Source organism: Kwoniella dejecticola, chromosome 11 (assembly GCF_000512565.2).
Source record: "Kwoniella dejecticola CBS 10117 chromosome 11, complete sequence".
NCBI lineage: Eukaryota > Fungi > Basidiomycota > Tremellomycetes > Tremellales > Cryptococcaceae > Kwoniella > Kwoniella dejecticola.
Genome location: NC_089311.1, coordinates 1,283,207 through 1,296,109, shown reverse-complemented (window position 1 = coordinate 1,296,109; position 12,903 = coordinate 1,283,207). Strand labels below are relative to the sequence as shown.

The 12,903-nt window shown below is 48.5% G+C and overlaps 4 protein-coding genes across 4 annotated transcripts; 2 read left to right on the top strand and 2 right to left on the bottom strand.

Annotated features, from left to right (window-relative positions):
- Nucleotides 1-173: 173 nt before the first annotated feature.
- I303_108609 (uncharacterized protein) lies at nt 174-4,512 on the top strand (the record flags this gene model as incomplete). Its single annotated transcript, XM_018410340.1, has 5 exons — nt 174-296; nt 370-2,718; nt 2,776-2,995; nt 3,052-4,085; nt 4,231-4,512. The coding sequence occupies 5 exons, from the start codon at nt 174-176 to the stop codon at nt 4,510-4,512; spliced, it is 4,008 nt and encodes a 1,335-aa protein (XP_018260149.1).
- A 347-nt stretch (nt 4,513-4,859) lies between these two features.
- On the bottom strand, nt 4,860-6,179 carry I303_108608 (uncharacterized protein; the record flags this gene model as incomplete). The annotated part of the gene is made up of 6 exons (XM_018410341.1): nt 4,860-4,914; nt 5,008-5,480; nt 5,623-5,735; nt 5,817-5,934; nt 6,035-6,068; nt 6,136-6,179. The coding sequence occupies 6 exons, from the start codon at nt 6,177-6,179 to the stop codon at nt 4,860-4,862; spliced, it is 837 nt and encodes a 278-aa protein (XP_018260150.1).
- Nucleotides 6,180-6,618: 439 nt separating this feature from the next.
- Nucleotides 6,619-9,403, top strand: I303_108607 (uncharacterized protein; the record flags this gene model as incomplete). The annotated part of the gene is made up of 11 exons (XM_018410342.1): nt 6,619-6,795; nt 6,850-6,930; nt 6,988-7,099; nt 7,157-7,296; nt 7,361-7,438; nt 7,492-7,596; nt 7,699-7,879; nt 7,952-8,254; nt 8,347-9,006; nt 9,118-9,269; nt 9,350-9,403. The coding sequence occupies 11 exons, from the start codon at nt 6,619-6,621 to the stop codon at nt 9,401-9,403; spliced, it is 2,043 nt and encodes a 680-aa protein (XP_018260151.1).
- Nucleotides 9,404-9,526: 123 nt separating this feature from the next.
- I303_108606 (uncharacterized protein) lies at nt 9,527-12,727 on the bottom strand (the record flags this gene model as incomplete). Its single annotated transcript, XM_065969876.1, has 6 exons — nt 9,527-9,648; nt 9,817-10,102; nt 10,219-10,438; nt 10,579-11,514; nt 11,586-11,642; nt 11,724-12,727. The coding sequence occupies 6 exons, from the start codon at nt 12,725-12,727 to the stop codon at nt 9,527-9,529; spliced, it is 2,625 nt and encodes an 874-aa protein (XP_065825948.1).
- Between the last annotated feature and the right edge of the window lie 176 nt (nt 12,728-12,903).

The window sequence follows — 12,903 nt, the reverse complement described above, 5'->3', positions numbered from 1 at the left end:
ACTGCCGTGCCGAGATGCGTGTCACGTGACACCCCTGGCTGTCTCGTTGCCTGAAGCGTCATTGTTGTCGAGAGGAGGTTCATGTTGAACGACAAGACTATTTGGTCGACAATCATACGCTTCATCACGCCTTAAGCATTCGATCGCAAGTAGGATAGCGATCGTGATCCGACATGTCCAGCCTCGATGAGCCTGTCCGGCGCGGGAAGGGCATATGCGCCATGAGAGGAAGTTGTGGAAAGACCAGTATGTTTGGCGCGGATTTACCTTGTCCAGATGATGGCAACGCTACAGAGGTAAGCGATATCATCGTATAGAGTATTGGCGCTGTGACAAAAGGCGCTGACCGCTATCATTGCCGCTATTTAGCCCGATGAGAAGCTGCGCGACCTCATGGCCAATGTCTGTGGTCCATCCTATACCCTTCCCGACTCTGTATGCTGCACGTACGATCAGGTGGCCACTCTATCAGATCGATTACAACAAGCTGCTCCCCTCATTGCGTCCTGTCCAGCATGTATCAACAACTTCCGTTCTTTCTATTGCGACTTCACCTGTTCACCCGATCAATCCACTTTCCTCTCGATCACATCCACTCAGAAGACAACCGAGGGCAAGGACGCCGTGAAGGAAATAGATTATGAAGTTAGCAACGAATTCAAACAAGGGTTCTATAGCAGTTGTAAGGATGTTCAGTTCGGAGCTACCAATGGATTTGCCATGGACCTCATAGGTGGGGGAGCGAAAAATGCGAGTTCGTTCTTGAAATACATGGGAGATGTTAGACCCGGTCTAGGATCGCCTTTTCAAATCAACTTCCCCGATAACGACGACTCCCAATACCCTCGAATACCGCTTAGCTGTTCCGACGCTGAGAACATCAACGCTCGATGTGCTTGTGCCGACTGTCCCTCAGTCTGTCCGGAATTACCTTACGTAGCTCCTCCGTCCAGTGGGAAATGCCATGTTGGCGCTGTATCATGCCTTACCTTCTCGCTCCTGATTATCTACTCAGTGGCGATACTGCTCGGAATCGCTTTCTATTCCTGGAAACAAGCGCTCCGACATCGACAAAGGCGGTACGAGCGTCACGCCTTGCTGGATCCACCTCTTTCCCCTACAGCCGCAAGTGGCAATGCGAACGGTTTAGACGGACTGATAGGTCGAGGAGGGGATGATTCGGAATCTGGACCGAGCGGATCGATCCACTTCAGATTAGGAAGAGGTGCTTCCTTGTTGGATCCAATGGAACATCTTCAACCGAAGCAAAACAAGATCAATGCTGCTTTGCGACGGTTCTTCTACCGACTTGGTCTATTCTGCGCTAGACAGCCTGTCATCGTTTTCGCCATTACCGCTCTGGCAGTAGCTTTGCTTAACATCGGCTGGAAGTACTTTGCGGTCGAAACGGACCCAGTCAGATTATGGGTGTCTCCCTCCAGCGAGTCAGCAGCTCAGAAACACTTCTTCGACGATAATTTCGGACCGTTCTATCGATCAGAGCAGGTATTCATCACTCAAACGGGATCAAGTCCAGTCAATTACGATACCTTAGATTGGTGGCTGAAAGTGGAATCCGAGATTGGTCAGCTGGAATCTGAAGCGGGCGTCACTCTTCAGGATATCTGTTTTGCACCTGCTGGACCTGGTACGCCTTGCGTGATACAGAGTGTTTCGGCGTGGCTAGGTGAAGATATGGAGCAGTGGGGCGATGATTGGGAATCTCGAGTGAAAGACTGTGCAGGCCGTCCGGGAGAATGTCTGCCGCCCTTTGGACAACCGATCGATCCGAAGCTCGTTCTGGGAGGAGCTCAAGGGGATTGGCTGAATGCCAAAGCGTTGGTCATCACCTGGGTCGTGAACAATTATAATGACGATCGAGTCGCTCCTGCCGAAGAATGGGAAAGAGTCCTCAAGCATTATCTGGAAGGACTGTCAAGACCGGACGTGACAATTAGCTACTCTACAGGGATCAGTCTGGAAGAAGAACTGAACAAAAGCACAAACACCGATGTCAAGATTGTCGTCTTGTCTTATTTGGTCATGTTCCTATACGTGTCCCTCACCCTGGGTGGCGGGCTGCCCCCTCATGTCATCTCAGCGTTTACGCACAAAGTGTGGGCAGGCATCGTTCATCTTGGTGTATTACTCAAACTCGTCAAACCGTCAATACAAGATCGATCACCGGCAACACCCAGCTTCTCCCTCATTCCTACCCTGCTTTCCGTCAATTCGAAGTTTTCCCTCGGTCTCTTCGGTATCGCTATCGTACTTATCGCGGTTTCATCGTCGGTCGGACTATTCTCCTTGTTGGGAGTAAGGGTTACCCTCATCATCGCCGAGGTGATACCGTTCTTAGTACTGGCGGTCGGAGTTGACAATGTGTTCATTCTCGTTCACGAGCTTGAACGACAAAACTCGCTTCATTCTCAAGGTGTTGCGGACGAAGCTCAATCGATCGATAGTGATGGTCGACAACCGAGTACTGGTGCTTCATTGCCACCAGAAGAAAGGGTAGCCAGAGCAGTCGCGAGAATGGGTCCGTCTATTCTGCTTTCCTCGGTAACCGAAGTAGTAGCGTTTGCTCTCGGAGCTTTGGTACCCATGCCAGCAGTCAGGAATTTCGCCATCTACGCTGCAGGAAGTGTATTTTTAGGAGCGGTCATGCAAGTGACGGTGTTCGTCAGTGCTATGGCATTAGATTTGCGACGTGCCGAGGTAAGTGAATCTTTCGTAGTCAGCCGAGTGAGTATCTTACTGATAACGCGTTCTTAGGCCATGAGAATCGATTGCTTCCCTTGCGTGCGACTTCGGCCCCCTGTTGGCCTCTATGACGAGACTGCTCCCGCGAGTGAAGGCGTGGTCAACAAGTTCATGCGGACTGTATATGCACCTTTCTTGCTGAAGAATGAGATCAAGCAGTTGGTATTAGTGGCGTTTGGCGGGTTATTCCTATTTGCCACCATTGGTATACAGCACATTTCCCTCGGCCTGGGTGAGTACAAGCATTGTCGTCAAGCTTTTTAGGGGCTGACACCTGGACCTACGAAGACCAACGCCTCGCACTTCCTGCTGAGTCGTACCTCGTACCGTACTTCAATGCCCTTGATGCCTATCTCGATGTTGGACCACCCGTCTATTTCGTGGCGCAAGGTGCCGACGTGCCCACTCGACATGGTCAACAACAACTTTGCGGAAGATTCACTACCTGTATGGATCTAAGCGTAGCCAATACTCTGGAAGCAGAACGAAAGCGGCCCGAATCGTCATTCGTCGCTTCTCCTCCTGCAGCTTGGATCGACGATTTCCTCCAATGGACAAATCCCACATTCGAATCCTGCTGTCGAGTCAGAAAGCGAGATCCGACAGTCTTTTGCTCGCCTCGAGACTCGGAACGACTCTGCAGACCTTGTTTCGAAGGATCGGAATGGGATGCGTCCATGAACGGTTTACCAGAAGGCGCGGACTTCATGCAATACCTTCAACAATGGTTAATCAGCCCTACGAACGAAGAATGTCCATTAGGTGGTCAAGCGCCATACTCTTCCGCAGTCAGACTTGGTAATGATAATTCGACCGTACTTGCCTCGCATTTCCGGACTTATCATACCCCGTTGAAAACGCAATCGGATTTCATTGATGCTCTTGCAGCTGCAAGAAGGATATCGAACGATATCTCCCATCGGACCGGCGTCAAAGTATTCCCTTATTCGCTATTCTACGTGTTCTTCGACCAGTATTCGCACATCCAATCGACGGCTATCCAGGTACTTACTCTAGCCCTCCTGGCTATCTTGGGAATAACGACGATCTTGCTGGGTTCATGGAGAACAGGTGCAACGGTGACTTTTGTCTGCTCGTTGGCGGTCATTAACGTCATGGGAATCATGGGATACTGGGGAATATCACTCAATGCGATCAGTCTGGTGAACTTGGTGATTAGCTTAGGAATCGCAGTGGAGTTTTGTTCGCATATTGCACGAGCATTTATGGGTGCAGGAACGGGGTTACCGGTTGATAAAGAGGTGGGCAAGAAAGAGAGGGATGAGAGGGTTTGGACGGCTTTAGTAGATGTTGGGCCATCGGTGAGTAACTCTTCAGATTTCTCTGTGCTTCTTCCCTTGCTTCTTCACACTCATTACGAAACAACATTCATCGGACTTCCGGTGGAGTTCTGGCAAATGTGGGCTCTCTGAAGGCAAAATGCTGACCTGCATTTCATTGGAATAGGTATTCTCCGGTATCACAATGACCAAACTTATCGGAATTTCTGTTCTGGCTTTGACCCGATCCAAACTTCTAGAAGTATATTACTTTAGAATGTGGTTATCGCTCATCCTTTCAGGCGCTTTACATGGTTTAGTTCTTCTACCTGTGTTGTTGACGTACACGGGGGGACAAGGGTACAGTCTAGAAGATACGGATGAAGATTGGGTGACGTCCCAGATGCGTAGACCGGGAGATTACGAGTATGCCCCGTTCGCTGATACGGATAGTATCATGTCGGACTGAGCTTTAAGTCGACCTCATAGTCATAGTAATAGTCATCGTCAACTGATTGAAGATTACAGCGTGGAAGTTTGGAGTAGAAAGTAGGTAGATAAAAGTGCTTCTAGAGAAGCCTGGCATGTACACATACGAAGAGTTCCTATTCATTATGATCCGAGACGCTTCTAAGCCATAGGTGACGAAGGATGCATGATATCCTAAATCCTGTGCTCTAGCAGGAATCATCGCTTTTGGAGGAAGTATACATGCAGCGATTGATTTCAAATGTGGCTGGACGATGCGTGTCTGACCTTCTCAAAGTCCGCAGACTATATCACCCATCCCGAAGCCCGATCCCTCAACTCATCATTCTACAAGTTCGGTTGTCCTTGTTCGGTCTCCAGATTCTCAAGGCGCGATATTTGCCTACTCATCATGGATGATATCAGTCACCCACGCGAATCCATGCGATTGGGGCGATTTGAGGGAACGGAGCCAGAGCCAGATTGATGGACTCACGCGTCTCTCTTAGCAGTCCTCCATCTGGACAACTTCGCATCTTCGTTCACCTTGAATCCGAAGATCCTCGGTTCATATCGTTCCGCCTTATTAGCTACGCTCGCCGTACTTATCGATCCTAACGAATTCTGTCCTCCTCCTCCTCCTGACCCTCCGTTATTCTCGGATTTCTGCTGATTGGCCAAACTCCTATTGACGTCCGCTACGCTTGACGATCCGACGGGTTGACCTTTTCCAGGTATCATCTGCGGGTAGACCATAAATAGCATATGGGGGAAAGTCGTACCGAAATATGCACCGTCGATCGAGCCGTGTCTGTTGGATTTCGGCGAATAGATATCTTCGCATCGCGGACAATATAGTTTGACTGCTTTTTGATAAGGAATATCTGAGAGACCGACGGGGAGGAGAGGTTGTTGATAGCAATATACTCGAGGACAACGGCCGAAATCTGCTTTGCGATATTTCTCGAGCTATTCACATCAAACGCAGAGTCAGCGGAACGTAGGATTATATGCACGTCTCAGGCGGAATCGGAGGACAGAACAGGATTATGATGTAGTCGATATGACGGGTGCAAAAACACCGACAGTAACAAGACGACCCGGTACTCACCATCTTGGAAAGCCCGCGCGAAGTGACAATATATCTAGCGTGAATCAGCCCGTACAGGAATCTAGCTGAAGTCTCCACTGCTTCGCGCACGTCGTCGTCTAAAGACTCTTCGTCTGCACAATGAATCACAGGATCAGCTTGACCTCCCTGGATAGCAACGCGAGCAAAAGAGGGAGATAGGGAGTTTCACTCACCCAAATTATCCGTGATCAAGTTCAACGCCCGTGAATACTCTTGTACCACTTCCCCATTCAGACCAGTCAAATTGAATCTATCTAGTATGTAATCTTCATCTACTTCTGCGAAGTACTCCTGTTAAGATGCGCAGACACAGTGCACGTCAGTATGAGACGTTCACTCGCTTGACATGTCAAGGACGCAAAACGAGGGAAAAGGGGGGAACAATACTGACATTGCCCTTGGTCGATAAGAACCATGATATCCAGCTAAAATATACAAAGCAGTCAGTACGATTCATTCCAAAAGCCAAAAATCGATTTTAGGGGGCCTTACGAGTTAGAGTAATCGCTCTCCGAACCCGTTGATAGATCCTCCATTGCGTTGAAGGAGAGTAAGAATGCAAATTTGCTTCAGTGTTTACAACCTTATTTTGTCTCGCTCTTCGCGTCCAAATAGTGAATCGTTCTGGAAACGGGTAATATCTTGGTAGCTGACTGTGTGAGTATGTCTTGATGACTCTGCTGAGCTTGTAATGCAGATGTCAAGATGTCAAGGAAGAATAACGAAAGAGAGGAGGACGAAAGACACCCGGTTGATTGATTGATTGGGTTTAAACGCAAATCAATCCCACGTGGACACTAGCGCATTGTGCCCCGCATACCACTCCTATCGCTGTCACCGTTATTAACATTTCACTCCTGCTCGATACTCTGTCTTTGCATTGATCCAACCAACAACGTCCCTCGACGACTGCCCCTGATCCAATCCAACAATTATCCGAGCTCTGCATTGATCGGAGGCAGACGAACAGACGCGATGGCAAGCTCAGCTTCACCTTTACCTGGGCCCTCTCGGTTCAATCAACCTCCACCCGCACCGTCCACTTCAGGCGACAGCGAATCAACAGTACCTCCGCCGACGACGGAGAAGGGGCTAGACGTCAACATACTGAAAGAGCTGGCTAAGTCAGCTTTGGTGGAGAGTCTCAACGACGTAAGCTGGCTTTCCCGTATAAGACCAGATTTCAGCTGACATCTCCGGAATTAGATACAAGGGGCTAAAACCCTTATACTGGAGCCGGCTTTGGCGGGACCTCTGGGCCTGGTCACCGAGGTCGCTCTGCTAAAGGTCAGCTTTCTGTCTTTCAACAACACTGTAAGCTGATGTTATACTTTCTGTCTTTAGCATCAAGCTGTAGACAAGATGTTTTGGCTTGAACCAGGACCGTTGAACGTGAATACCCGCAATGCGGTTTGGCTTTGTCGGCCAAAGATGGATTTCATGCTCACTATAGCTGGTAAGTATACGAATATATAGACTGGACAGCAGCTTACATATGGATGCTGTGGAATAGAGCAAATAAAAGCACAACAATCTGATCCGTCGCCGGCTGGGCCATTAGTGTATACTATTTTGTTGGTCCCGAGAGCAACTGAGCTGTGTAGAAGGGTGCTGGAGGACCATGGAGTAGCTGGAGATGTCAATATTTCAGAAGTGAGAAATTTGTCTTCTGAGGATGATGCTTGACCCAGGCCCTTGCTGATATAGGCTGCTGCAGTTCAAGCTGGAGTTGATACCGATGGAAGACGATTTATTATCTCTGGAAATGGATGACGTAGCAAGGGATATCTTCTTGGTCAGTTGATTCGTGAGCGGAAATAGCGCTATCTTAGCTGACTTCCACTGCAGAATGGGGATGATACGCCTATATACTATTCTTCGCTTGCCTTGATGACCTTCCAAAGGGCGTTCGGGCTGTTTCCGCGTTTACTTGGTAAAGGCGATGGTGCAAAGGTGAGATACGGACTTTCCAGTCCTCACTTCAATCAAGCCGCATCGAGCTTCAGGCTGCAGTGGAAGAAATTGTGGCCTAGCTGATTATAAGTGGTGTCTCAGAGGTTGGCCGACCTGCTTCGACGTCATCATACTACGGATCCATCACAGTATGGGGATATCGAAATGTCTACTCAGGTGGATGGATTGGTCATAATCGATAGATCAGTCGACTGGGTCACGCCGATGTGTACGCAGCTGACTTACGAAGGGATGTTGGATGAGTTTGTCGGAATCAAAAATTGTGTGTAGACCTTTGAGCTAGCTGACAATCAAAAAATTTCACGTTGACAAAGCGAGCTGATCAAACCTACAGCTCACATTGAGGTCGACGCCGCGTTACTCGACTCGAACCCTCCGCCTGCGCCCTCCCCTTCTGCGCTTCCTTCGACACCAATAACGAAAAAGAGGAAACATCATCTCACTTCACAGAAAGATAAGCTATACGGCGAGCTGAGGGATCAGAACTTCGCCGTGGTAGGCTCGAAGTTGTCGAAAGTCGCCCGAAGGCTCGAAGGTGATTATGGGGGCGTGAAGAACTTGAAGAGCGTCAGTCAGATGAAGGAGTTTGTGGGCAAATTGGGAGGGTTGCAGAGTGAACAGCAAAGTCTAAGAATACGTGAGTATTCCACTATCTATAATTCCCCTTACAACTTCACCGACTATAAGCTGCTTCCAGCGCATAGCTGACGTATGAACACTGTACCCCAGATACGGGTCTCACGGAGATGCTGATGCCCATAACGAAGCTGGAGACTTTCAATCGCACTCTTGAAGCCCAACAAAACTTGGTAGCGGGCTACGATCCTCTATCCCAATTATCGACCATCGAAGATCTCATGAACCAGGAATTGGATTGGCAGAATGTCCTGAGAACTATAATCCTGCTGTCCATAACCAACAACGGAATCAAACAGAAACCCCTGGAGGCTTTCAAGAGGGATTTCCTCCAGATATATGGGTACGAACACTTGCACCTGCTCATCAACCTCGAGAACCTTCATCTGCTATCTAAGGGAGCGCCGAACTCTCTTGGATTGAGTACGAATTATTCGGCACTGAAGAAGAATTTGAGGTTGATAGTGGATGATATAAACGACTTGAACCCGAACGATATCTCTTATGTGTACTCGGGCTATGCTCCTATCTCAATTAGGCTAGTCCAATATTTGACGATGAAGAACCAGATACTGTCCACTGCGCAGGACCTCAATGGTAGTAATGGAGATGGGACAGCCGGAAGAGAAAGAGAAAGGGAGAAACCGAAAGCTCATCCGTTGGGAGGATGGAAGGGGTTCGAAGATGCCTTGACGATGCTGGGCGGAGATAATGTCGATGTCAGGCAATTCGGAGAAAGGCGAGATGGGATTGGTGAGTCATGAGACATTCGATGTTATGCTATGTACTTCGCAAAAATGCCTTGTTCTCAGTGAAAAGTGGAGAAGAACAAAGAGATAAGCTAATATCATAAACGGGGCACAGTGATACCAGATGAGAACAAAATAACGACAACGGTAGTTTTCTTCTTAGGAGGATGTACATATACCGAGATATCGGCTTTGAGGTGGATGTCGAAGCAATATAAAGGAAGGAGATTCTTGATAGCAACTACGGGAATCATAAATGGTAACAACGTAGGTCGCCTCTCAATTCAGTAATGCCGCACTGAAATACGTGAAAATCACTACTTGCTGATCTCGTTGTCGATTGATAGCTATTGGAAAGTTTCGGCGATGAGCCGCCTGTGCAATTGAAACAAATTACATAGCACATGATTTCATAGCTGCTGGAAATGGAGACTCGAACCAGGTCGGACGTTCGGGTACAACGCACACATGAATGAAGTTTACAGTGCGAGTGATGCATGCTTCATGCTGCCTCAATACTGTTATTACTGTAATCCCCCTCGAGCCAGAACGCTCTTCAGGCCAGTATCATGTTCGTCACCGTCACCGTACAAATCATGTTCCCTCCATTTGGTCAATATCCCATTAAAGTCTAAACGCAGAAGCACTGAAGGGTGTATCGTCACAGTCAGCGCTGCACCCCCACTCTCACTTTCAGCCTCGACCTCGACCTCGACCTCTGCCCGAAGCGAAGTGGGAGCGGGAAGAATGTCATGATTTGCAAGACCGAAGGCGACGCCTGCAACGTCGACAGAATGACTGTGACTTAACTTACGTTGTTCAATATGCCTTTCTGCAGCTGCATTAACACTCATACTCATACTCATACTCATACTAAACCCCCCTCCACCTTCTGGTCCTCCTGCTCCTCCTGTCAGATTTCTGGAAATTTGCCGACTGTTCATGATCTTGCTAATCTGATTGATTTTCGCCGTACGTGAGAAATTGTGACTTTTACTTGCATCCATCGACGATCTATTTCCCTCAGCCTCAGAAGGCGCCGGAGGGTTCTGGGAATCGACGAGGATAGAGAAGAATTCTATGATCTGATCATGCAGTTTCTGCAAGCCCACATATTCCCCGGAATTAGCTTCTTGTGATATACCAAAGGTCGCATACGCGGACCCAATCGAAGGTTTCGGGACTTTAAACGTTGGATTTTGGGCTTTGGACTCACCTCGTCCATCTCATGAATCTGATCAATCCGTTCTAACAGCTGGTCCTGCTCCTGCTCCTGCTCCGCGACTGAGATTGGAACTAGCGCACCGTTCCACCTTTCGGTTAGTGCCGTAAAGCTCTTGCATGTTTCCAGTATATCACGAATGAGCGAAGAGATCGATGGGTCGGATAATAAGAGGGCTTCGAGAAGGAAAGAGAGATGTTGGGAGTGAATTGATCTGCAAGGTTGCCACAATTCGGAAGACGATGTCAGTGTTTTCTTCGTGAATAGACGACCCCCGGGGGCAAAAGGGGGAAGTCAGAAGGCAATGTTGGGATCCATCAGGAACGCTCAAAAGGGTTGGACTAATGAACTCACCGCAACGTCAGGAAATCCAAATAATTCCTCTCATTCTTATTAGGTGTCGGAGGCGCCCTGTTGCTCCGCGCAGTCCTTTCTTTCCACGTATGACTCTCGGATAATGGTGAACGGGGCGTAGCGGGTGTATGATCTAATGCTTTCGTCGTGTTTGCGTTTGCGGATCTACCTAAAGAAGTTGCAGTTGTAGACCCTCTCAAACTACTTCTACTGATCGACCCTGAGAGCCCATGCGACGTGGTTTCGTTGGTGACACTGAGCTTGAGCTTCTTGAGTAGATGGGTATGTTGAATATCGATGATATCCATAAAATGACCCAACAGTTCCGAGATGAACCAATTCATGATCCTGTATAGCCCCCAGCACCACCTCTCTAATCGCTTTATCTCATCGTCGCCTGAAACCGATTGGAATGGATGGCTGGTGCGTATCTGTTTGTGGGAAGAGGTAAGCGATACCCATGAATTCGATAGACGTAGTTGGGTATCCCGCAAAGCGAAGAGATACGAATGTATATCAGAGTATATCCCCGTCGATTTAGGCGATAAGAACAAGTCTAATGGCCATGAGATCGAGATAGTCAGGTTGATCGGTGTGCCCAGTACAGCGGGCGAGAATAGTTTGTGAATATGACTTTGTTCTTGTCCTTGGTCTCTGTCATCGTGCGACAAGTGCGATCTCGGAGCATTGGCTTGGGTCGGTATTGCTCTTAAAGGTCCCTTCTCCATCTTGAACTTCAGACTATCTAAGAACTTGTCGTTCTCTGCTGAAGTCCCGACGCTGGCTCGTAGAAGGGCGAGATCGAGGTCTTGCTCGCGGATCACGGAGGAAGAGGAATTAGGATTGGAGAGTACGAGTTTGTCGAGGCGGAGTTTGTGGATCTCTTGCAGGAGAGAGAGGGAAAGATCCGATTTGCGAGTGAGGAAATAATCGGATCTGACGACAGGGTACAAGGTTTGTCTCAGCCGGAATATCCGTCGATCCAATAGGGGAAGCAATGGACTTACAGTGACTCGATAGCTTCGATGATCTGAGAACCAGTCAATATATGTTTCCATAGCCACCTGAAAGCATTTACGGTCAGCTTAGCTGCTCCTCATAAAGCGGAATCATGGGAAGCTCAGGAATTCAAATTGTCCACTCACTCTCCGACTCCACCCCTCGCTTTGGCAATAGCATCGTTGAACCCATTCAGCTCATCCAAGCCCCTGACACTGCTCACTTCTTCCCTGATACTACCGATCAACGTAGCCGGGAGGGATTTATTCTGTCTCTTGAGCGTAGCTGAGACTCGGCCTATATACAATACACTCTCTCGAGTCCACTTATCGATCGAAGAGGGGATCAACCTGTCATCAAGCCGATATATCCTATATTTAGGAGACGAAGCGTCTGGGCCTACGTCCAGTCCGATGCTTTGCGTCAAAGCTGAACGCGAGGAAGGAGTTTCCGTTGAAGAGGTCGACCCGTACAGGATGAAGGTTATAAGGTGAACCAAGAATAGGTCGGTCAGGGATTTATAGATCTTCGTATAAATTTCATGAAGGCGAGAATTCCCAGTCTTCCTCTTCTCTTCGACCAGATCTATCAATTTACCAGGTTCTATCACTTCTACTGAGCCGGAAATCTCATCGACGAGAGTCGACAGTGATCCTAAGGGTATCTTCCATTGGTCGAAGGTAGCTACCAATGCACTGAGAGGTACATATCCTTGATCATCTTGCACCAACGCGGGATCCAGGGATAAGATCTTAGCCTCGACCTCGACGATCAGGATCTCGTACTCTTTCAAGATTGAAAGTATCGATCCGGCTAGAGTGGTCAGGTATTGATTCGGTGTCGCTGGTGTTGTCGATGTAATGGGATCGATTCGCTCTTTACCCTTTCCTTTGCCTTTCCTTGAATTACTCAAAGTCTCGGATAAGATAGCTTCTTTCCCTTCCTTTTGGATTCGAGCGGACCATGATTTAACCCTCTTGTATTTGTATGCCAAGTCAGCTAAGGCGTTTAAGGAGGTGATTTCTCCGGGATGAAGGTATTCGGCCAAATGGGGGGAAGTGATCAGCGTAGTTGCATTCGAGGTCGATGGGCCAGGAAGGAATAGCGATGACTCGTGCCCCGACAGGACAAGTAGTACCTCGGAGAGCATGACGTGCCGTCGAGAGGGGTTGTTTGGGTAGGACACCAGGTATCAGTATGAGAAGTGTGTAATGTTGTCAATGTCGACTACTGGGGCTTGACAATTGACGAGAAGGAAGGACGCGTCGAGTTAGATCACGTGATAAAGGTCAAGATAACAGCCGAGGTTAATTCCTCCAGGGTTGA